At 48.2% G+C, this 26,357-nt stretch overlaps 1 protein-coding gene across 1 annotated transcript in view; it reads right to left on the bottom strand.

The window, feature by feature from the left end:
* Positions 1-1,016: 1,016 nt before the first annotated feature.
* LOC120036490 (wiskott-Aldrich syndrome protein family member 1-like) overlaps positions 1,017-26,357 on the bottom strand; it is a 60,614-nt gene continuing 35,273 nt past the window's right edge. Inside the window, exons 3-5 of the mRNA XM_038982931.1 lie at positions 23,083-23,236; positions 13,026-13,143; positions 1,017-1,169 (exon numbers count right to left, since the gene is read on the bottom strand). Of these exons, the coding sequence (XP_038838859.1) occupies positions 1,017-1,169; positions 13,026-13,143; positions 23,083-23,236 (425 nt within the window). The remainder of the gene's footprint in view (positions 1,170-13,025; positions 13,144-23,082; positions 23,237-26,357) is intronic.

Here is a 26,357-nt window from a genome sequence, read left to right as displayed (position 1 = left end):
CGCCCGGCACTGTCGTGTCCCCAACCCCACCATAGTCACACTACCCGTCCGTAGCCTCCTCCAAATGTCCACCCTCACATTAACCCACGGGATTAAGGGCAGCACCGGACTAAAGGGGCAGCACCGGACTAAGCGGGCAGGAACCGACTAAAAAAGAGCAGAATCCGCGACTAAGTGGCGCACAGATAAGGGCCCAGCCACCAGGATAAGGCGGCAGCACCAGGATAAGGGCAGCACCAGGATAAGGGGCAGCACCAGATAAGGGCGAGCTCCGGACTGAGGGACGGCAGCAGCCTCGGACGAGGGACGATCCTGGACGTGGATGATGCTCTGGCCGGATCTTGCTATGGCGGCTTCTGGCGGATCCTGGGCGGACGGCTCTATGTCTGGCTGACGGGATCTGGAGTCATGGCTGGTGACGGATCTGGCTAGCTCATGGCTGGCTGACGGATCGCTTTTTTTTTATGGCTGTCATGGCTGGCATCTGACGGGATCTGCGCTTCATGGCTGGATGAAGGATCTGGTGCTCATCGGCTGGCTGACGATCCAGGTGCTCATGGCTGCGAGGGAATGGATCTGGACGACGCTCATAGGCTGGCTGTCGGATCTGGAACGTCTATGGCTGGCTGCGGCCTGCTGACGTCATGCTGGCTGGCCGGGCCTCTGCGACGTCTCAGGCTGGCTGACGGCTCTGGCGAGATCCTGTATGGTGGCGCGCTCTGGCAGCATCCTAGTATGGTTGGCGGCTATGGCAGAATCCTTGTACTGGTTGTGGCTCTGCAGATCTTATGGTGGCGGCTCTGGAATATCCGCTGGTGGCGGCTCGGCAGATCCTGTCTGGTGGCGGCTCGGCAGATCCGGGACTGACGAAGGGCTCTAGCGCTACGACGACTAACGGCTCTGACGAGCCGGACAGACGCCGGCGGCTCTAAAAAAAATGGACTCGGGACAGACGGAATGGCTCAGACGCACTGGCAGACGGATAGATCAGATGCGCTGCTGGGAGAAGCGCTGGCTCAGATGGCGCTGGTGGAGAACGGATGGCTCAGATGGCGTGGGAGACGGATGCTCAGATGGCGCTGGGGAGACGGAGGGCTCAGATGCACTGCGGCAGACGGATGGCTTAGGCCGGAATAGGCGCACTGTAGGCCTGGGCGTGGTGCCTGGAACTGGAGGCACGGGTAAGGACACGCACACAGGCTAGTGCGGGAGAGAAGGAAAAGGGCTATACTGTACCCTGGGCGAACGCACTTAGGCTAGTGCGTGGTGCCGAACTGGTTAGGTACACGGGCTGTGGACACGCATCTCAGGCTAATGCGGGGAGCAGCAACCAAGGATGCACAGGTCTCTGGAGAGCACAGGAGTTGGTGTCGGGTGCCGGAATGGTGGTACCGGGGGAGAACACGCACCATTAGGACGAGTGCGTGGAGGAGGAACAGGGCTCTGAGACACAGAAGCTGGTGCGTGGTGTAGGGTCACTGGTGGAACGCGACTGGGGCGGGCAGGTGGTGCCGGAAATACCGGACGTGCAGGCGTACTGGTTCCCTTGTAACACCGAGCCCTGCCAAACCTTACCTGGTGAATGCTCCCGTGCCCGACCAGTGCGGGGTAGGTGGAATAACTAAATACCCGCACCGGCCTATGTAGGCGAACGGGGACACCATGCGAAGGCTGGTGCCATGTAGCCGGCCCCCGGGAGGAGACGCACTGGAACCAGGACGCTGTGAGCCGGCAATTCATGGCACTGGACCTCAATGCCAATCTAGCCCTACAGTTGCGGGAAGGTGGAATAACCCACACCGGGCTTGTAACACGCTACAGGAGACACCATGCGCCTCTACTGCGTAACACGTGTTCGCCGTACTCCCGCCTCTCCACGGTTAGGTGGAAGGGCGCAGTGTCTCCTACTGCCTCGGCCCCACTACCTCTAAGCCCCCCCCCAATAATTTTTTGGCTGACTCACAGGCTTCCTACCGCGTCGTTCGTGCTGCTCCATTCGCCGGTTAATCCCTCCTCACACTGCGCCATGAGATCCCAGGCTGGCTCCGGCACTTCGCCCGGGGTTCGATCGCCATCCTGCTCGATCTCGCTCCCACGTTAGTAGTGTAGTCCATATTATGCCTCCATTTCCATTCCCTTGCGCGACTCCTGTTGCCGCTTTCACTCTGCTGATCCGCATGGCTGGGGAATTCTGTCACGATTCGCAAAGGAACCTGAGAGAGGCGACAAGGCGCAGCGCGTAGGAAAGACATCTTCTTTTTATTTAAGACGGAACAAACAAACAAAACAACAAACAGACGACCGTGAAGCTATAAATACAAAAATGGATGCTGACACGACCATACACACTGACATAGACAATTCCCAACAAACAGCTAAAGCATGAGTTTCCTAAATAGGCTCCCAACAGAGACAACAATAACCAGCTGCTCTAATGAGACCAAATCAGGAACCATAGACTTTCCTAGGGATACCTCAACTCAACCATAGATCATAGCAGCTAGGACTACTATACTAAACATTAAACCCAACTACTATAATAACCCCCTAACCTACAACCACCCAGACACTACAAAAACACATACATTCCCCATGTCACACCTACCCTAAACTAAAATGTAATAGAAAAACAAAGAATACTAAGTCCAAGGGCGTGCCATTGTACATGACGTGGCTCTTCTTGGGTGTAGGATCGGGGCTTCCCCTCTCACTCTCTCCTACACCCCATGGTTATGTTAGTCAGGCCATAAATTCTGGCGGAGGACTCTTCCCCTGTTCATGCCAGAGAGAGAGATCACAGACCAGGTGAACAAGGAGATTTCACTTGGCCAAAACTCCTAATCCCAAAATGGGACGGTAAACAATAGTCCACCTTGAGAGTGTGGGGAAGTGTAGTGGACACTTAAGGACAGTTATGTTGAGGTCGTTTCATTTGGTCGTCTCATCATGGACAGCGAAAACACACATAACGGATCTCTGAATGTGTACATTCTCAGTTATGGGGTTTGCATCTAATTCCTTGTTATAAAAGAATGAGTAAAGATGAAACATTGTTGAAATGATGTAAGTGAGTAACCTTTTTATGTGAGAGAATTGATAGTCCCTGTAAAGTTTTCACAGTAGCGTGCCACGCCCCCGTGAGCACAGACATGATTGGCGTCATGAACACGCTCCTTTCTATGGTACGAATAAAAAACCCTCCCTGAGGAAATCCTCTTCAGACCACTCATACCTCGGTAAGCTGAGGTCGGCACAGTGACTACCAGAACTAGAAATATGCAACGTGGAGCATGGCTACACGCGCTCGGAAATGAAACTATTGAGCATCGATCACCTAAAAATAAGAGCAAATCTTAGATACAATTACAAGTCTGCAGACTATAAAAGATAAAACCGTAGCAAATACCGACAACCGCGCAACATTACTCTAAGACAATTGACGCGTGACGATATCCATACAATCAAACCAGTATCAGAGTAGACGATAGGAGCACCACTCATGAGTAACCATGAGACTCTCTGATGAAATGACTCTCCCGCAGAACGGACCGACGATTCCAACAGAGAGAACAACCACAATGGGAGATGAACAATATATTGATTGCAATATTCCAAATAGCGAGCATACATGCTGCAAAGGATTATGCATTCAATGAATATAATTATCACTGTGTAGTGATCATTTGTCTTCCCGCTCTTTCTATCAGTCCACACCCCCTTCCCTTGTCCACCAAGCCGTCATATCGGATGGTTCAGTAACCAATATCTTTTAATGTTATTGATTCTGTGATTATTTATTAGTTATAAGTAAATAAATGATTTAAAGCCAATTGGTATATGGATGATTCATAGTTTAGCCGGGTCATGCAGATAACTATCAATTTACAAACATTGGAATGAGACTGTGTGAGTAAAGAATCATTAATTATAGAAGATAATGAATCAGATATTCAAAAATATTCTGAAGAGTTATATTCGGAAAAATATAACCTGTAATCTGAGATTTTCCGTGGTGCATCCGACTCCTAGTTAATTCAATTTACCATGATTAGTTAATCCACAGTAATAATATTTCCTAGATAATTGATTGATAAAATAACAGTCTTCACCTATATGATGTCCAAAGAACACCATTGGTTCCTGTGTGGACACATGGCTCAGTGATAGTCGGGCTTGGTGTGACAGGACGGTGGGGTAGTGATTGAAGGAGGACGTGGCATGGACCGCGGGTGTAGCCTAGTGTTTTGTGTTTCGGTCCTACCTGTAGTTGACCCAGACCCCAACCCGTCCTGTGGTGCCCAGGAAGTCAGTGCGTCACACAGCAGCGTGAAGGGAGCATCATGATCCTAACAGTAATGCATATGATTTAGCCAGATTAATCACAGCCATTACGATGAGGAAGCAAGGGTGAGAGAAAGCATACACACACACACACAACACACACACACACCACCACACACACACACACACCACACACACAACACACACAAACACACACACACACACACCACACACCCAATACACACACACCACACGCCACACCAGAGAAGATAGGAAAAAAAAAATAATGGACCGAAGGTTATGACTCGCGAGCCTTCTTAATCAGTAAAATGTTATGAGTGATGAGTGTGTGGTGTCGCTGTGTGTGGTTTCGGTTTGAGTGGTGTGTGGGATATGTTGAGTGTCGTGTTTGAGTGTGTGTGTGGGGTTCTAGCAGTTAATTAATGTTATAAATGCGGCTAATGTCAGGACCTGTATGACTAAACCCATGCAGTCCTCCTACATCTGATATGTGCCAGCGCACAACAGGATGGTGTCTTAGCTGTGCAAGCACAGGCTGTGTGTGTGTGTGTATACAGTGTGCTGTGTACTTGTGTGTGTGTGTATACAGTGTGTGTGTGGTGTGTGTTAGCTACAGTGGTGTGTTTGTCGTGTGTATACAGAGTGCGATGTGTAGTGATACAGTGTGCGTGTGTGTGTATACAGGTGTGGTGTGTGTGGTGTATACACTGTGTGTGGTGTGTGTGTTATACAGGTTCGTGTGTGTGGTGTGGTATACAGTGTGCGTATAATGTGGTGTATACGTTTGTGTGTGTGTGTAATAACACTGCGTGTGTGTGTGTGTATCAAGTGTGTGTGCGGTTGTGTGTATACAGTGCTGTGTGTGTGCGTGTGTGTGACAGACTCAGCGTAATGCAACCGCCAATGCTGTCTCTACTCCCCCAGCAGTCCTTAACCATAGCTGAGGAGTGTCCTTGGGGGTGGGAGGAGGAGGAGCTGGTACAGTGCCTAACTACATTTGGTCTATTATCATGGAGATGTATACTAATCATGGGTGAACAGTAGAATGATTATTCAATACAGAGACCTTCTACTGTCATTTGATGGCCCTAATCATAGAACTACTATATAGTTAATCCTCTACTCAATTAAATAGGACTCTGTGGTCTAAAGATTGTCATTTTAACTTTAAAATGTATTCACCTTACTCGTAGCATCAACTCACCAGTCATGATGTCTTCATCTGATGTCAACAATCATCTTCAAAGGTCTCCTTTACTAGGCCCCTCACACAGTTCATCCACTGGCGCAACATGATTACCAACTCTAAACAGGGGAATGAAAGAGACTCTTCTACACAAACACCACCAAAATAGTCTAATGACATTTGGCGATTGTCATAGGACAGAATGTATCGACGTTCCACGCTGCCGCGTTGTCATCGTTTCGGCAACTCATCTCTGCCTTGGCAAAATGTCAAGTGTTCTCGCGAACCAACATCGGATATTTGGAGCGTAGGCCCTTTTACCACCGAGGTCTCATGTCCAGTCTCTCTTTCCATGCCTACTGCATGCAGTTTCTTGATCATTTGTTTTCATTATTGTGATAGGCCTCATGTTTTAACGGTTTATAGCGTTACCCCACTATGATTTTGTGCCGGGATGCCGTACCGCTACACCTACTTCACCCTAATTCGAATTACCACAGCTACAGTAGTAAGACGGTTAAAGATGAGAAAAATAAAGTACGGAACCTCCTACATGTGAAGTACATGGGAGTAAAGTACAGGAGAAATTTCAGGACACAACCCATCCTGGTAGTAGTGAACCAAAGACACTGAGGGGAGGGGGTCTGTGTTAGTGGGCAGCATGTTGGACGGGAGGGGGGGTCTGTGTTAGTGCGGAGTCATGTGGAGGGAGGGGCGGTACGGTTAGTGCGGCAGCATGTGGTAAGGGAGGGGTCTGGTTAGTGGGCAGCATGTGGAGGGAGCGGGGACTGTGTTAGTGGGAGACTGGGAGGGAGGGGGTTGTGTTAGTGGGCAGCAGGGTGAAGAGGGGCGTCTGTGTAGTGGCGCATGTGGAGGGAGGGGGTTGTGTTAGTGGGCAGATTGGATGGAGGAGGGTCTGTGTTAGTAGGGCAGCAGTGGAGGAGGGTCTGGTTAAGTGCGACAGCATGTGGATGGGAGGGGTGGTCTGTGTTAGTGGGCAGCAGGTGGAGGGGAGGGGTCGTGTTAGTGGGCAGCATGTGGAGGAGGGCGGTCTGTGTATAGTGGGAAGCATGTAGGGAGGGGGGGGCTGTGTTAGTGGGCAGCATGTGGAGGAGGGGTCTGGGTAGTGGGCAGCAGTGGAACGCGAGGGGGTCTGTTTTAGTGCTGGCAGTCAGGGGAGGAGGGGTGTCTTTTGTAGTGGCCGCATGTGGAGGGAGGGGGTCTGTGTTAGTGGTCAGCATGTGGAGGAGAGGGGTCTGGTGGTGGGCAGCAGGTGGAGGAGGGTGGCAACTAACCCAGGAGGTTACAATCACTGTGAAATAAGCAGCAATCCACTAGCAGCAGACAAGCGATTGTCTCAGAAAGTGTTTTGTTAGTTAGGGAGGTGATAGCAAGAGGTTCTCCAGGGTAAAGTAGTAGGTAGGTTACGTAGGAGGGCGTTTAGCAGCATGAGTAGGGGGGCCGGTCCAAGCTTTGAGGCAGGGCAAATGCCTCAAGGTGGTGTTAGGTAGGGGGGCAGCAGGCTAACCTGAGGGTCACATGACAGGGTCTGGGGGGTCAGCCTACTCTCGGAGGGGGCGGGGGGGGGGGGGGGGGGGGGGGGGCGAGGAGGGGAGGGGGCAAGGAGGGGACTCTTATAAGGCCCTCCGGCCACAAATTAAAAGGCATTTCCAGCTGCACACAGTCAGAGACAATAGAGACGGGATGAGAACAGGGGAGAGGACGAAGGGAAAGAGAGAGGGAGAGGGGTTAGAGCATAGGGTAGGGAACCCGACCAGTAATATTGTGTTGAAGGGGAGTACATTGTGGGGGTTGGCAATCGGGGCAAATCCAGTCCCTGCATGTATATTCCACAAAAAGTGCCCTGATCTGTTGTAGAGATGCTTGTACACTCTCTCTCTCTCTCTTTCTCTGTTCTTTCTTCCTTTCTCTCTCTGTTCTTTCTCTCTCCCCTGTTTCTCTCTCACTCACTTTCTCTAGCCAAGGACATCATGTCTATCCACTCACATAACTCCATAATGTCCATGCCAGAAACCCGTCGTCTCTTATTCCACTATCCTGTACTTGTATGCCTGTATCTCATAATGTATCTGAACCCAAACCAGAACTATTAGTGTGTAGACCCCAGAAATCTCCCTCCCTGGTCTTAGTGGCCTGCCATCCTGGCTATCTGTAAGGGGTCTGTACTCTGTACTGTAATGGCTGCCAGTGTATTGTGGTGCAGGGGAAATGAATAGGGCTTTATAACCCCACTGAGTTAAGCCTTTTATTAGACTGGGATCTGGCCCCAACTCCACCACCATCCCAACTCAATACTCTGTCTACACAAAACAAGGTCTATTGAATACTGTATATATAGGCCCATAGCCTAGTATTTTGTGAAATACTTCTTTCTATATATTCTTTGTCCTCTGTCTTTTCTAAACTCACAGTGGTGTGACTGTAACTGTCCCCTGTTCCCTGACTACTGTAACTGTCCCCTGTTCCCTGACTACTGCAACTGTTCCCTGACTACTGTAACTGTCCCCTGTTCCCTGACTACTGCAACTGTTCCCTGACTACTGTAACTGTCCCCTGACTACTGTAACTGTCGCCTGACTACTGCAACTGTTCCCTGACTACTGCAACTGTTCCTGTGGTTCCATGACTACTGAACTGCTCCCTGTTCCAGGGACTACTGTAATGTTCACCTGCTACTAGTAACTTGTCCCTGACTACTGTAACTGTCGCCTGACTACTGCAACTGTTCCCTGTTCCCTGACTACTGTAACTGTCCCCTGTTCCCTGACTACTGCAACTGTTCCCTGACTACTGTAACTGTCCCCTGTTCCCTGACTACTGTCCCCTGTTCCCTGACTACTGTAACTGTCCCCTGACTACTGTAACTGTCCCCTGTTCCCTGACTACTGTAACTGTCCCAGAATACCTGTAACTGTTCCCCTGATACCGTAACGTCCCTGACTACTGTAAAGTTCCCTGACTACTGTAACGTTCCTGTTGCCTGATACTGTCCCTGTCCCTGACTACGTAACTGTCCCCTGACTACTGTAACGTTCCCCGACTCACGTACTGTCCCTGTATAACCCTGACTACGTAACGTCCCTGACTCGTAACGGCCCTGAATACTGTAAACTTGTCCCGACTAACGCACACTGTTCCCTGACTACTGTAACTGTCCCCTGTTCCCTGACTACTGCAACTGTTCCCTGACTACTGTAACTGTCCCCTGACTACTGTCCCCTGACTACTGTAACTGTCGCCTGACTACTGCAACTGTTCCCTGACTACTGTACAGTACCCGTTCCTACTGACTACTGAAACGTCCCTGTTCCTGCTACTGCCAACTGTAACTGTTCCCTGACTACTGCAACTGTTCCCTGACTACTGTAACTGTCCCCTGTTCCCTGACTACTGTCCCCTGTTCCCTGACTACTGTAACTGTCCCCTGACTACTGTAACTGTCCCTGTCCAGCTGACACTGTAACTGTCCCTGACTACTGACTGTCCCCTGTCCCTGACTACTGCAAACGTCCCTTTCCCTGTACTACGTAACGTCCCCTGTCCACTGAACGACTGTAACTATCCCTGTTACCCCTGACTAATGCAACGTCCCCTGTCCCTGACTACTAGTAACGTCCTGTTCCCGACTACTGCAAAAAAAAAAAAAAACTGTTCCATGACTACTGTAACGTCCCTGTTCCCTGATATGCCAACTGTTCCTGACTTACTGCGAACTGCTCCCTGTTCCCTGACTACTGTAACTGTCCCCTGTTCCCTGACTACTGTAATGTCCCCTGTTCCCTGACTACTGTAACTGTCCCCTGTTCCCTGGACTATGAAACTGTCCTGTTCCACTGACATACGTAAACTGATCCCCTTTCCTGACTGACTGTCAACTGTACCCTGTTCCCTTGACTACTGTAACTGTAACTGTCCTCCTGTCCTGACCTACGAACTGTCCCCGTTCCTGACTACTGTAACTGTCCCCTGTTCCCTGACTACTGTAACTGTCCCCTGTCTGGATCTACTGTCCCCAGTTCCTGACTACGTCAAACTGTCCCCTGTTCCCTGACTACTGTCCCCTGTTCCCTGACTACTGCAACTGTTCCCTGACTACTGCAACTGTCCCCTGTTCCCTGACTACTGCAACTGTCCCGACTACTGTAACTGTCCCCTGTTCCCTAACTACTGTAACTGTCCCCTGACTACTGTAACTGTCCCCTGTTCCCTGACTACTATAACTGTCCCCTGACTACTGTAACTGTCCCCTGTTCCCTGTTTACTGCAACTGTCCCGACTACTGTAACTGTCCCCTGTTCCCTGACTACTGTAACTGTCCCCTGACTACTGTAACTGTCCCCTGTTCCCTGACTACTGTAACTGTCCCGACTACGTAACGTCCCCTGTCCTGACATACGTACTGCCGGTTCCCTGACTACTGTACTGGTCCCTGAACTACTGTAACTGTTCCCCCCCCCCCCCCCCCACCCCCCCCCCCCCCCCCCACCCCCCCCCCCCCCCCCCCCCCCCACCCCACCCCCCCCCCCCCCCACCCCCCCCCCCACCCAACCCCCCCACCCCCCCCCCCCCCCCCCCCCCCCACCCCCCCCCCCAACCCCCCACCCCCCACCCCACCCCCCCCCCACCCCCCCCCACCCCTACCACCCCCCACCCCCCCCCCCCCCCCCCCACCCACCCCCCCCCCCCCCCACCCTACCCCCACCACCCCCCCCCGCCCCCCCACTGTTCCTGACTACTTCTAACTGTCCCCTGTATCCGGCACTACGCAACTGTTCCTGCTTCCCGGTACTACTGTCCCGGTATCCCTCTGACTACTGTAAAAGTCGCCCCTGAAATTAGTCTACAATCTCTTTCTTTCCTTATTCTTATCCTTTACTAAATACCTGCTAACGTCCCCGAATACTGCACTGTCCCGACTACTGTAACTGTCCCCTGTTCCCTGACTACTGTAACTGTCCCCTGTTCCCTGACTAATGCAACTGTCCCCTGTTCCCTGACTAATGCAACTGTCCCCTGACTAATGCAACTGTCCCCTGTTCCCTGACTACTGTAACTGTTCCCTGACTACTGTAACTGTTCCCGTTCCCGACTACTGTCCCCTGTTCCCTGACTACTGTAACTGTCCCCTGACTACTGTAACTGTCCCCTGTTCCCTGACTAATGCCAACGTCCCTGTTCCCTGACAAGCAACTGCTCCCTGTTTCCCTGACTATGCACTGTCCTGTTCCCATGACTAAGGTGCAACTCGTTCCCCTGTTCCCTGACTACTGTAACTAAGCACCTGTTCCCTGACTACTTGCAACGATCCCTGTCCTGAATACTGTAACTGTCCCCTGTTCCTGAAACTGTAACTGTCCCCTGTACCTGGTTCCATGGACTAATGCAATGTCCCTGTTCCTGCTACGAACTGTCCCTGTCCCCTGTTCCCGACTTACTGTAACTAGTCCCATGTTCCCTGATACTAGTAATCTGCCCCTGTTCCCTGACTACTGTAACTGTCCCCTGACTACTGTAACTGTCCCCTGACTACTGTAACTGTCCCCTGTTCCCTGACTACTGTAACTGTCCCCTGTTCCCTGACTACTGTAACTGTCCCCTGTTCCCTGACTACTGTAACTGTCCCCTGTTCCCTGACTACTGTAACTGTCCCCTGTTCCCTGACTAATGCAACTGTCCCCTGTTCCCTGACTAACTGCAAACTGTCCCGTTCCCTGATACTGTACTGTCCCCTGTTCCCTGACTACTGTAACTGTCCCCTGTTCCCTGACTACTGTAACTGTCCCCTGTTCCCTGACTACTGTAACTGTCCCCTGTTCCCTGACTAATGCAACTGTCCCCTGTTCCCTGACTAATGCAACTGTCCCCTGTTCCCTGACTACTGTAACTGTCCCCTGTTCCCTGACTACTGCCCCCCCCCCTTTATAAATCTGTCCCCCCATGTTCCCTGTCCCTGCAATACTGTAAATGTCCCCCATGTCCCTGACTACTGTAACTGTCCCTGTTCCTTGACTACTGCATACGTCCCCTGTCTCCCGACTACTGTAACTGTCCCAGTTCCCTGACTACGTACTGTATCGCCTGTCCCTGATATGTAACTGTCCTGCCTCCCGACTACTAGTAACATGTCCCCTGTTCCCTGACTAATGCAACTGTCCCCTGTTCCCTGACTACTGTAACTGTCCCCTGTTCCCTGACTAATGCAACTGTCCCCTGTTCCCTGACTGAGCCTTGTGACTGAACCATTTATCACCACCATGAAAACCCAAACCTCAACTTCTATATCCCAAACCTCTCTGGCAGGATTCCCTGTGGAAGCTTCTACCTCATTGACTGGTTGTGCTTGGAAATCTAACCACATTGGCCTCTGGTTGAATGGTATGGGGAAGTGAGGGCTATGGCCCGCCTCTCAAGCTGGTGCTGATTAGCGTCATAGGGAGCCCCTGGGGCTCGGGGCAGGAGACCCCTCCTTCTGCACAGGGGCTGACTTCTCAGTAATTTAGGGTTTGTGTGAGAGACGGAAGGAGATCTCGGACGATATACAAAGGCTCCCTCATGCTTCTGTGTGGGTGTGTGTGTGTGTGTCTCTGAGGATGCACAGCGTTCTTCCTCATGAGAGCATTTGTGTGTACGGTACGTATGTGTGTATACAGTATAGTAAATGTGTATTTATGAAGGGCCCCACATGAGATCAACTGTGTGTACAGTATGTGGGTGTATGGAAATGTGAGTGTGTCTCTCTAAGGATAAACAAAGGCTCCCTCATGAGGAGCGGGGGCAGAGAGAGGGCAGAGCCAACCATTAATTAGAGTAAATAACTTGACAACAGAGAACCACCCTGTATCCTCCCCTCCCTGATGCTCATCTATTACAGATACATAGCTAATGGTTCCCTGTGTGTGTGTGTGTGTGTGTGTGTGTGTGTGTGTGTGTGTGTGTGTGTGTGTGTGGTGTGTGGTGTGTAAGTGTGTGTGGTGGTGTGTGTGTGTGTGTCGTGTGTGTCGTAGAGTACGCTATGAGTCGATATGTACTCTGGTCATCTGATAAATCAGTGATTATGCCTCACCTCATCTTTCCCAACCCCACTGACCCATATCGACCATTTGTGTAGCTGTGTGTGTGCAGTGTGTGTGTGCAGTTGTGTGTGTCGTGTGTGTGTGTGTGTGCTGTGTGTGTGTGTGTGGGTTGTGTGTTGTGTGTGCTGTGTTGTGTGTGTGGTGTGTTTGTGTGAATCACTGACCATAGACTACAGTGTTATGTCCTTCATCACATATATCATCTGTAGCTCTAGATGTTAATAATACTGGCAATTCTGATCCAAGAACAGTTCCACTACTGGGCTCATAATGGCTGAGATTATGCTTACGATATGGAGAGCTGATCTGAAATTAGTTAGGGTCAGAAAGCCACTTGGTGACACAGCCCCTCAGTTAAGGACCAATGGGCTAACGACACCACGCTGAATCCACCAATATGTAGACAGGATGCTGGTGACGGGCCAATGGCTGCCCTTCATTACCTTCTGTTTCCTCTTCTCCTTCCTCTTGTCCTCTGTGTCCTGCAGCATCTTCTCTCTCCACAGGTCAAAGAAGTAGGAGGGGTTGGTGTAGAACTTCAGCCCCTCCTTACCGTCATCCCTGCAGGAGGAAACCACAGTTACCCCTAGACACTGATCTAAGGTCTACTCAGAGCCTTGCGAACCAGCGAAGGCTGATGGGGGATGCACTCTGATCAGTCAAGTTTGAACTCTCTCTCTCTTTATCTTTTAATTTGTCTTTCATTTCCTCCTGTCTTCACCCTTGACCAGGAGAAATTAAATCGGAAGGAGGAAATTATCACTTCAAATCCCCTATGATGAGGAAATGAATGACCAAACACACACACACACACACTGTCACTCTCTCTCTCTCACACACGCACACGCACACACACACACACACACACACACACGCACCACAACACCACACACACACAACACACACACACACACTACACAACACACCACAAGTACACAAATAGCATATGACACATGCCTAGTCAGTTACACAGCAAGGTACTGAAAGTAAACTCACTACACTGAGCATATCTGCCATGACAACCATCATACTGTTCTCCATAAGATCACCTAGCAGCATTAAAAGGGACTCACTCTTCTCCTACATGAACCATGGCTGTGCTCGGTGACAAGAGGCCGTGATTGTGACAGAGGGAGGAAGAGGAAACATCATCTAAAATAGCTGAGGACGTTTAATGATTTGCAACAACATGGGGAAGATTGAAGGGAGTATGACAGGGGTAGGCTGTGTGTTATTGTGTGTGTGAGTGCATCATGTGTATGTGAATTTGGTGTGTGTGTGTGTGTATTGTGACTGAGTAGTATGGTGTTTATATTGTGATTGTGTATGTGACAGGGTAGCAGCAGCTGGATCTGAAGAACAACAGCCTGAGGTGTTGCAGAGAGAGAGAGAGAGACTCGAGAGGAGTAGAGAAAGATGAGATGAGAGGAGAGACTCGAGAGTGAGGAGGCGAGGAGAGAGAAGAGAGTGGATGAGAGAGAGATAGAGAGAGCGAGAGACGAGATAGAGAGAGAGAGAGAGGCTTCCAATATCTTCTGACTGCGTATGGAGGAGAGAGAGAGAGAGAGAGAGAGAGAGAGGACTTCTATGCCATCAAAAGGAACATAAAATTCGACACGCCAATTTGAATCTGGCTAAAAATACTTGAATCAGTTATTGAACCCATTGCCCTTCATGGTGTACAACGTAAAACACCAAATATTACATGCAGAGCAGAATAAGGCTGATACCCACTAATGATCAAAATCCAGAAAAGAGCCGTTAAATTCTACAAGCACCTAAAAGGAAGCGATTCCCAAACCTTCCATAACAAAGCCATCACCTACAGAGAGATGAACCTGGAGAAGAGCCCCCTATGCAAGCTGGTCCTGGGGCTCTGTTCACAAACACAAACAGACCCCACAGAGCCCCAGGACAGCAACACAATTACACTCAACCAAATTATGACAAAACAAAAAGATAATTACTTGACACACTGGAAAGAATAAACAAAAAAAACTGAGCAAACTAGAATGCTATTTGGCCCTAAACAGAGAGTACACAGTGGCAGAATACCTGACCACTGTGACTGACCCAAAATGAAGGAAATCTTTGACTATGTACAGACTCAGTGAGCATAGCCTTGCTATTGAGAAAGGCCGCCATAGGCAACCCTGGCTCTCAAGAGAAGACAGTCTATGTGCACACTAGAGGTCGACTGATTAACCGACATGGCCGATTAATTAGGGCCGATTTCAAGTTTTCATAACAATCGGTAATCGGCCGTTTTGGACGCCGATTACATTGCAATCCACAAGGAAACTGCGTGGCAGGCTGACCAGCTGTTACGCGAGTGCAGCGTCAAAAGAACCTTGTGGCTGCAAGGAGCCAAGGTAGCAACTTATCTTCTAAAAAACAATCAATCTTCACATAATCACTAGTTAACTACACACGGTTGATGATATTACTAGTTTATCTAGCTTGTCCTGCGTTGCATATAATCAATGCAGTGCCTGTTAATTTATCATCGAATCACAGCATACTTCAACTTCACCAAACGGGTGATGATTTAACAAAAGAGCATTGTTGAAAAAAGCATCATCTTTGCACAAATGTACCTAACCATAAACATCAATGCCTTTCTTCAAATCAATACACAGAAGTATATTTTTTAAAACCTGCATATTTAGTTAAAAGAAATTCATGTTAGCAGGCAATGTTAAATAGGGAAATTGTGTCATTTCTCTTGCGTTCAGTGCAAGCAGAGTCAGGGTATATGCAGCAGTTTGGGCCGCCTGGCTCGTTGCGAACTGTGAACTAATTTGCCAGAATTTTACATAATTATGACATAACATTGAAGGTTGTGCAATGTAACAGCAATATTTAGACATATGGATGCCACCCGTTAGATAAAACACGGAACGGTTCCGTATTTCACTGAAAGAATAAACGTTTTGTTTTCGAGATGATAGTTTCCGGATTCGACCATATTAATAACCAAAGGTATTTCTGTGTGTTATTATATTATAATTAAGTCTATGATTTGATATTTGATAGAGCAGTCTGACTGAGCGGTGGTAGGCAGCAGCAGGCTCGTAAGCATTCATTCAAACAGCACTTTACTGCGTTTGCAATGCTTGAGGCACAGTGCTGTTTATGACTTCATGCCTATCAACTCGCGAGATTAGGCTGGCAATACTAAAGTGCCTATATGAACATCCAATAGTCAAAGGTATATGAAATACAAATGGTATAGAGAGAAATAGTCGACGCGTCATAATTCCTATAATAACTACAACCTAAAACTTCTTTACTGGGAATATTGAAGATCTGGGAATATTGAACAACCAGCTTTCATATGTTCTTATGTTCTGAGCAAGGAACTTTAACGTTAGCTTTTTAACATGGCACATATTGCACTTTTACTTTCTTCTCCAGCACTTTGTTTTTGCATTATTTAAACCAAATTGAACATGTTTCATTATTTATTTGAGACTAAATAGATTTTATTTAAGTATTATATGAAGTTAAAATAAAAGTGTTCATTGTTTACATTTACATTTACATTTGAGTCATTTAGCAGACGCTCTTATCCAGAGCGACTTACAGTAGAGTGCATACATTTTATTACATTTTTTTTTACATACTGAGACAAGGATATCCCTACCGGCCAAACCCTCCCTAACCCGGACGACGCTATGCCAATTGTGCGTCGCCCCACGGACCTCCCGGTTGCGGCCGGCTGCGACAGAGCCTGGGCGCGAACCCAGCCCAGCCTGGGCGCGAACCCAGAGACTCTGGTGGCGCAGCTAGCACTGCGATGCAGTGCCCTAGACCACTGCGCCACCCGGGAGGCTGTTCATTCAGTATTGTTGTAATTGTCATTATTACATAAATCAGCCGATTAATTGGTATCGGCTTTTTTTGGTCCTCCAATAATTGGTATCGGCGTTGAAAAATCATAATCGGTATCGGCGTTGAAAAATCATAATTGGTCGACATCTAGTGCCCATTGCCCACAAAATGAGGTGGAAACTGAGCTGCACTTCCTGACCTCCTGCCAAATGTATGACCATATTAGAATCATATATTTCCCTCAGATTACACAGACCAATTTTGATAAACTCCCATATCTATTATGCAAAATACCACAGCAGCAAGATTTGTGACCTGTTTCCACAAGAAAAAGGCAAGTGAAGAACAAACACCATTGTAAATACAACCAATATCTATGTTTATTTATTTTCCCTTTTGTATTATAACTATTTGAACATAGTTACAACACTTTACAAAGCCACAATATGACATTTGAAATATTCCTGTAATGTTTACTGTTAATTTCCTTTTGTTTGTTATCTATTTCTAATGCTTTGGCATCTGTTTGCCATGCAAATAAATCCCTTTGAATGGAATTGAAATTGAGAGGGAGGGAGAAGAAAGGGTACATGGGACAGAAACTAAAGAAACTAAACAGTGGTCCTGGAGTCCTTCAGAAGTGTTCTACAGTTGAAGTCAGAAGTTTACATACTTAGGTTGGAGTCATTAACACTCGTTTTTCAACCACTCCACAAATGTCTTGTTAACAAACTACTTATAATTCACTGTATCACAATTCCAGTGGGTCAGAAGTTTACATACACTAAGTTGACTGTGCCTTTAAACAGCTTGGGAAATTCCAGAAAATCATGTCATGGCTTTAGAAGCTTCTGATAGGCTATTTGACCTCATTTGAGTCAATTGGAGGTGTACCTGTGGATGTATTTCAAGGCCTACCTTCAAACTCAGTGCCTCTTTGCTTGACATCATGAGAAAATCAAAAGAAATCAGCCAAGACCTCAGAAAAAATGGTAGACCTCCACAAGTCTGGTTCATCCTTAAGAGCAATTTCCAAACGCCTGAAGGTACCACATTCATCTGTACAAACAATAGTACGCAAGTATAAACACCATGGGAACATGCAGCCGTCATACGGCTCAGGAAGGAGACGCATTCTGTCTCCTAGAGATGAACGTACTTTGGTGCGAAAAGTGCAAATCAATTCCAGAACAACAGCAAAGGACCTTGTAAAGATGCTGAAGGAAACAGGTACAAAAGTATCTATATCCACAGTAAAATGAGTCCTATATCGACATAACCTGAAAGGCCGCTCAGCAAGGAAGAAGCCACTGCTCCAATACTACCATAAAAAAGCCAGACTATGTTTTGCAACTGCACATGGGGACAAAGATCGTACTTTTTGGAGAAATGTCCTCTGGTCTGATGAAACAAAAAATAGAACTGTTGAACTGCCATAATGACCATTGTTATGTTTGGAGGAAAAAGGGGGAGGCTTGCAAGCCGAAGAACACCATCCCAACCGTGAAGCACGGGGGTGGCAGCATCATATTGTGGGGGTGCTTTGCTGCAGGAGGGACTGGTGCACCTCACAAAATAGATGGCATCATGAGGCAGGAAAGTTATGTTGAATCTCAAGACATCAGTCAGGAAGTTAAAGCTTGGTCGCAAATGGGTCTTCCAAATGGACAATGACCCCCAAGCATACTTCCAACGTTGTGGCAAAATGGCTTAAGGACAACAAAGTCAAGGTATTGGAGTGGCCATCACAAAGCCCTGACCTCAACCCTATAGAAAATCTGTGGGCAGAACTGAAAAAGCGTGTGCGAGCAAGGAGGCCTACAAACCTGACTCAGTTACACCAGCACTGTCAGGAGGAATGGGCCAAAATTCACCCATCTTATTGTGGGAAGCTTGTGGAAGGCTACCTAACACGTTTGACCCAAGTTAAACAATTTAAAGGCAATGCTACCAAATATTAATTGAGTGTATGTAAACTTCTGACCCACTGGGAATGTGATGAAAGAAATAAAAGCTGAAATAAATCATTCTCTCTACTATTATTCTGACATTTCACATTCTTAAAATAAAGTGGTGATCCTAACTGACCTAAGACAGGGAATTTTTACCAGGATTAAATGTCAGGAATTGTGAAAAACTGAGTTTAAATGTATTTGGCTAAGGTGTATGTAAACTTCCGACTACAACTGTATATATAGAGGGGTCAGAGAACATGCTGGGTAGAGGTTTCTGTCGGTATGCTGTCCATAGTAATGTCTACAGCTGTGTCTCAGTATAGACTAGCTCAACAGCTGACATTTATCCTAGAACAGACACAGAGCCATACAGCTACTAAACACACACTGTGTCTACAGGCTCTGTGTCTGTCAGCCTATAGAGTAGTAGTAATACCAACACCTGCCTCTCTGTCACAGTCATACAGTAGCTTGTGAAACCCACATACACACACACAAACTGACCCTGGATTTAAAACAAGAGTAATGTACACCTGCAGCTGTCTCCTCACAACCCCCTGTGTGTGCGTGTGTGTGTGTGTGTGTGTGTGTGTGTGTGTGTGTGTGTGTGTGTGTGTGTGTGTGTGTGTGTGTGTGTGTGTGTGTGTGTGTGTGTGTGCACATATGGAGATAGAAACAGAGACTATTATAGAAAATACACATACACACACACAAGCATGAATGAATGAAGTAAGATAACACTTCTACTATTCCCCAGTTCTACCAGCCAGGCTAGGTCCACATATATAAATAACACTTCTGCTATTCCCCAGTTCTACCAGCCAGGCTGGGTCCACATATATAAATAACACTTCTGCTATTCCCCAGTTCTACCAGCCAGGCTGGGTCCACATATATAAATAACACTTCTGCTATTCCCCAGTTCTACCAGCCAGGCTGGGTCCACATATATAAATAACACTTCTGCTTTTCCCCAGTTCTACCAGCCAGGCTGGGTCCACATATATAAATAACACTTCTGCTATTCCCCAGTTCTACCAGCCAGGCTGGGTCCACATATATAAATAACACTTCTGCTATTCCCCAGTTCTACCAGCCAGGCTAGGTCCACATATATAAATAACACTTCTGCTATTCCCCAGTTCTACCAGCCAGGCTGGGTCCACGTATATAAATAACACTTCTGCTATTCCCCAGTTCTACCAGCCAGGCTGGGTCCACATATATAAATAACACTTCTGCTATTCCCCAGTTCTACCAGCCAGGCTAGGTCCACATATATAAATAACACTTCTGCTATTCCCCAGTTCTACCAGCCAGGCTGGGTCCACATATATAAATAACACTTCTGCTATTCCCCAGTTCTACCAGCCAGGCTAGGTCCACATATATAAATAACACTTCTGCTATTCCCCAGTTCTACCAGCCAGGCTGGGTCCACATATATAAATAACACTTCTGCTATTCCCCAGTTCTACCAGCCAGGCTGGGTCCACATATATAAATAACACTTCTGCTATTCCCCAGTTCTGCCAGCCAGGCTGGGTCCACATATATAAATAACACTTCTGCTATTCCCCAGTTCTACCAGCCAGGCTGGGTCCACATATATAAATAACACTTCTGCTATTCCCCAGTTCTACCAGCCAGGCTAGGTCCACAGCCTGGAATAGCTATGGGCCTCGTAAAAAACAAAGTCAATCAGTCACACACACAACTGAGAAACCAGACAAATAAAAAGCCCTGGACCGCTTGCTGGGGTTTCATCATGGATTATTTATCTCCATTTGACTCAATCAGGAGGGAGGTTGCTGTGAAGCTGACACTACCCAATCAGGAGGGAGGGTTGCTGTGAAGCTGACACTACCCAATCAGGAGGGAGGTTGCTGTGAAGCTGACACTAAGCAATCAGGAGGGAGGTTGCTGTGAAGCTGACACTACCCAATCAGGAGGGAGGTTGCTGTGAAGCTGACACTACCCAATCAGGAGGGAGGTTGCTGTGAAGCTGACACTAAGCAATCAGGAGGGAGGTTGCTGTGAAGCTGACACTACCCAATCAGGAGGGAGATTGCTGTGAAGCTGACACTACCCAATCAGGAGGGAGGTTGCTGTGAAGCTGACACTACCCAATCAGGAGGGAGGTTGCTGTGAAGCTGACACTACCCAATCAGGAGGGAGGTTGCTGTGAAGCTGACACTACCCAATCAGGAGGGAGGTTGCTGTGAAGCTGACACTAAGCAATCAGGAGGGAGGTTGCTGTGAAGCTGACACTACCCAATCAGGAGGGAGGTTGCTGTGAAGCTGACACTAAGCAATCAGGAGGGAGGTTGCTGTGAAGCTGACACTAAGCAATCAGGAGGGAGGTTGCTGTGAAGCTGACACTACCCAATCAGGAGCGAGGTTGCTGTGAAGCTGACACTACCCAATCAGGAGGGAGGTTGCTGTGAAGCTGACACTACCCAATCAGGAGGGAGGTTGCTGTGAAGCTGACACTACCCAATCAGGAGGGAGGTTGCTGTGAAGCTGACACTACCCAATCAGGAGGGAGGTTGCTGTGAAGCTGACACTACCCAATCAGGAGGGAGGTTGCTGTGAAGCTGACACTACCCAATCAGGAGGGAGGTTGCTGTGAAGCTGACACTAAGCAATCAGGAGGGAGGTTGCTGTGAAGCTGACACTACCCAATCAGGAGGGAGATTGCTGCGAAGCTGACACTACCCAATCAGGAGGGAGGTTGCTGTGAAGCTGACACTACCCAATCAGGAGGGAGGCTGCTGTGAAGCTGACACTACCCAATCAGGAGGGAGGTTGCTGTGAAGCTGACACTACCCAATCAGGAGGGAGGTTGCTGTGAAGCTGACACTACCCAATCAGGAGGGAGGTTGCTGTGAAGCTGACACTACCCAATCAGGAGGGAGGTTGCTGTGAAGCTGACACTAAGCAATCAGGAGGGAGGTTGCTGTGAAGCTGACACTACCCAATCAGGAGGGAGGTTGCTGTGAAGCTGACACTAAGCAATCAGGAGGGAGGTTGCTGTGAAGCTGACACTACCCAATCAGGGGGGAGGTTGCTGTGAAGCTGACACTACCCAATCAGGAGGGAGGTTGCTGTGAAGCTGACACTACCCAATCAGGAGGGAGGTTGCTGTGAAGCTGACACTACCCAATCAGGAGGGAGGTTGCTGTGAAGCTGACACTACCCAATCAGGAGGGAGGTTGCTGTGAAGCTGACACTACCCAATCAGGAGGGAGGTTGCTGTGAAGCTGACACTACCCAATCAGGAGGGAGGTTGCTGTGAAGCTGACACTACCCAATCAGGAGGGAGGTTGCTGTGAAGCTGACACTAAGCAATCAGGAGGGAGGTTGCTGTGAAGCTGACACTACCCAATCAGGAGGGAGATTGCTGTGAAGCTGACACTACCCAATCAGGAGGGAGGTTGCTGTGAAGCTGATACTACCCAATCAGGAGGGAGGTTGCTGTGAAGCTGACACTACCCAATCAGGAGGGAGGTTGCTGTGAAGCTGACACTACCCAATCAGGAGGGAGGTTGCTGTGAAGCTGACACTACCCAATCAGGAGGGAGGTTGCTGTGAAGCTGACACTACCCAATCAGGAGGGAGGTTGCTGTGAAGCTGACAATAAGCAATCAGGAGGGAGGTTGCTGTGAAGCTGACACAACCCAATCAGGAGGGAGGTTGCTGTGAAGCTGACACTAAGCAATCAGGAGGGAGGTTGCTGTGAAGCTGACACTACCCAATCAGGAGGGAGGTTGCTGTGAAGCTGACACTACCCAATCAGGAGGGAGGTTGCTGTGAAGCTGACACTACCCAATCAGGAGGGAGGTTGCTGTGAAGCTGACACTACCCAATCAGGAGGGAGGTTGCTGTGAAGCTGACACTAAGCAATCAGGAGGGAGGTTGCTGTGAAGCTGACACTTAGCAATCAAGAGGGAGGTTGCTGTGAAGCTGACACTACCCAATCAGGAGGGAGGTTGCTGTGAAGCTGACACTAAGCAATCAGGAGGGAGGTTGCTGTGAAGCTGACACTACCCAATCAGGAGGGAGGTTGCTGTGAAGCTGACACTACCCAATCAGGAGGGAGGTTGCTGTGAAGCTGACACTATCCAATCAGGAGGGAGGTTGCTGTGAAGCTGACACTACCCAATCAGGAGGGAGGTTGCTGTGAAGCTGACACTAAGCAATCAGGAGGGAGGTTGCTGTGAAGCTGACACTACCCAATCAGGAGGGAGGTTGCTGTGAAGCTGACACTAAGCAATCAGGAGGGAGGTTACTGTGAAGCTGACACTACCCAATCAGGAGGGAGGTTGCTGTGAAGCTGACACTACCCAATCAGGAGGGAGGTTGCTATGAAGCTGACACTACCCAAACAGGAGGGAGGTTGCTGTGAAGCTGACACTACCCAATCAGGAGCGAGGTTGCTGTGAAGCTGACACTGCCCAAACAGGAGGGAGGTTGCTGTGAAGCTGACACTACCCAAACAGGAGGGAGGTTGCTGTGAAGCTGACACTACCCAATCAGGAGCGAGGTTGCTGTGAAGCTGACACTGCCCAAACAGGAGGGAGGTTGCTGTGAAGCTGACACTACCCAATCAGGAGCGAGGTTGCTGTGAAGCTGACACTACCCAATCAGGAGGGAGGTTGCTGTGAAGCTGACACTAAGCAATCAGGAGGGAGGTTGCTGTGAAGCTGACCTGTAGGGTGTGAGGATGTTGAGGGGTGGCGGCTGCTCGCAGAGGTCAAAGGTCTCTTGCAGGGGGATGGGCAGCGACTGGCGGGCAAACAGCTGCTGGTCCTGGATGGTGGAGCTCCTAAACGCCTTCCTCATAGTGATGTCCTGGAGAGATACTGGAGAAAGAGAGAGCGAGAGAGAGGGAGAGAGAGGAGAGACAAAGACAGGAGGGAGAGAGGGAGAGAGAGAGGAGAGACAAAGACAGGAGAGATAGGGAGAGAGAGAGGAGAGAGAGAGAGGGGAGAGACAAAGACAGGAGAGATAGGGAGAGAGAGAGGAGAGAGAGAGAGGAGAGAGGAGAGAGACAAAGACAGGAGAGAGAGGGAGAGAGAGAGGAGAGAGAGAGGAAAGAGAGAGAGGAAAGAGAGAGAGGAAAGAGAGAGGAGAGAGAGAGAGGAGAAAGAGAGAGGAGAGAGAGGAGAGAGAGAGGAGAGAGAGAGGAAAGAGAGAGGAGAGAGAGAGAGGAGAAAGAGAGAGGAGAAAGAGAGAGGAGAGAGAGGAGAGAGGCATCAGGTTTTGTGCTAAATCTACAGCAGGAACACGTGTGTGTTTTTACACTCCCGCTGTGGACTCCAATAAAAGTGGGGCCAGTAATAACCATCATCATTATGGTAGTCACAATTAGTGTCAGGAAATGTCAAACCCATTGTCATACGCCTACAGGCTACTGTTCTATAGCCACAATTTGTGCAAATTGGCTAACTGCCTCCATTTGCTCCAAAGCAAAGCCTGGGTAGATCGCTGGGCTAACACTAAAGCTAACCGCTAACCCGTTGATCAGAGGCAGTGGGTGTAATTGGCCTTCTTTAATACTGGACCAACTGTCATTTTGGATCAGAAGGAGAATAACAGAGGAAAACCGATGCCACACAGCCAATAGTGCACGACTGCTCCCAGAAAACAGCCTTGAGAAATTGCTGAGAGAGGAAGAAATCTAGAAGACAGTGAAGCCCTCGATCTCACTTGGCTAAAAACTACATTTCTGCTACGAAAACCCAGAGTGTTATTTACAGATCTCTATTGAATAATGCATAAAGGAATGACAAGTGTATAAAGCTACTTTACTCTCTCTCTAACCCCAGAGGGGGAATTGAAACGCTTCCTGCAATTGTCTCTGAGAAGAGTGAGATACAGCTGCGTACAGTTAAGACTCCTGTATGCCTTATCTGGATGTCTATGTCAGGTGTTATAACCTCTATGTCAATTGCTATAACCTCTATGTCAGTTGTTATAACCTCTATGTCAGTTGTTATAACCTCTATGCCGGGTGCTATAACCTCTATGCCAGTTGTTATAAACTCTATGTCAGGTGTTATAACCTCTATGTCAGTTGTTTCAACCCTTCACCCATTATTAACAATGACGTTTTGTCAATTCACCAGTACCCAGATGGACTGGGAGTTGAAGTAGGTTACTTCATGTCTCTCCCTCTCTCTCTCTCCCTCCTTCTCTCTCTCTCTCTCTCTCCCTCCTTCTCTCTCTCCCTCTCTCTCCCTCCTTCTCTCTCTCTCTCCCTCCTTCTCTCTCTCCCTCTCTCTCTCTCTCTCTCCCTCCTTCTCTCTCTCTCTCCCTCTCTCTCTCCCTCCTTCTCTCTCTCCCTCCCTCCCTCCTTCTCTCTCCCTCGCTCTCTTTCTCTCCCTCTCTCCCTCCCTCTCTCCACCTATGAGAGGGTAGGTAATAACTTCCACAGAGCTAAGGGATGACCTGGCGTTCTCAGAGACTGAGAACTAATAAACACAATCTCTCTCTCTTTTTACTTCACTGTCTCTCTCTCTCTCTCTCTCTCTCTCTCTCTCTCTCTCTCTCTCTCTCTCTCTCTCTCTCTCTCTCTCTCTCTGAGTCTGAGAGCTCTTGTGTGGCTCTGTTCATAATAGATAAGAGAGAGAGAGGTCCCTTGCTGTAACCTAAGCAGTAGTGAGAGTAATGGATGTGAAGGACTTCCTTCTCAGCTGTCAAAGAGGAAAGTATCTAACTGCCACGGTAGACACACACACACACACACACACACACACACACACACACACACACACACACACACACACACACACACACACACACACACACACACACACACACACACACACACACACACACACACTCTCTGCCTTGGTAAATAGAAACTCCAACCCAGCGGGAGGAAGAATTGGTTTGTCCCAACATGTCTCTCAACCCTCCTGTGTCCTCCTCTGAGAGTTCTGCTGGAGGTAGAAGTCTGCTGGAGGTAGAAGTGGTCTGGTCATATCCCTTAGTGCTTTTCATGTCGTATCCCTTCCACCATACTGTACTCTCTATTATCCCTTTCACACTACTGTACTCTCTATTATTCCCTACACACTACTGTACTCTCTATTATCCCTACACACTACTGTACTCTCTATTATCCCTTTCACACTACTGTACTCTCTATTATCCCTACACACTACTGTACTCTCTATTATTCCTACACACTACTGTACTCTCTATTATCCCTACACACTACTGTACTCTCTATTATTCCCTACACACTACTGTACTCTCTATTATTCCCTACACACTACTATACTCTCTATTATCCCTACACACTACTGTACTCTCTATTATTCCCTACACACTACTGTACTCTCTATTATCCCTACACACTACTGTACTCTCTATTATTCCCTACACACTACTGTACTCTCTATTATCCCTTTCACACTACTGTACTCTCTATTATCCTACACACTACTGTACTCTCTATTATCCCTACACACTACTGTACTCTCTATTATCCCTACACACTACTGTACTCTCTATTATTCCTACACACTACTGTACTCTCTATTATTCCATACACACTACTGTACTCTCTATTATCCCTACACACTACTGTACTCTCTATTATCCCTACACACTACTGTACTCTCTATTATTCCTACACACTACTGTACTCTCTATTATTCCATACACACTACTGTACTCTCTATTATCCTACACACTACTGTACTCTCTATTATCCTACACACTACTGTACTCTCTATTATCCCTACACACTACTGTACTCTCTATTATTCCCTACACACTACTGTACTCTCTATTATTCCCTACACACTACTGTACTCTCTATTATCCCTACACACTACTGTACTCTCTATTATTCCTACACACTACTGTACTCTCTATTATTCCTACACACTACTGTACTCTCTATTATCCCTACACACTACTGTACTCTCTATTATCCCTACACACTACTGTACTCTCTATTATCCCTTTCAC

The sequence above is a fragment of the Salvelinus namaycush genome, unplaced genomic scaffold (assembly GCF_016432855.1).
Source record: "Salvelinus namaycush isolate Seneca unplaced genomic scaffold, SaNama_1.0 Scaffold1355, whole genome shotgun sequence".
Lineage (NCBI taxonomy): Eukaryota > Metazoa > Chordata > Actinopteri > Salmoniformes > Salmonidae > Salvelinus > Salvelinus namaycush.
The sequence above is the reverse complement of the archived record's forward strand: the minus strand, read 5'-3'. Positions and strand labels throughout refer to the sequence as shown.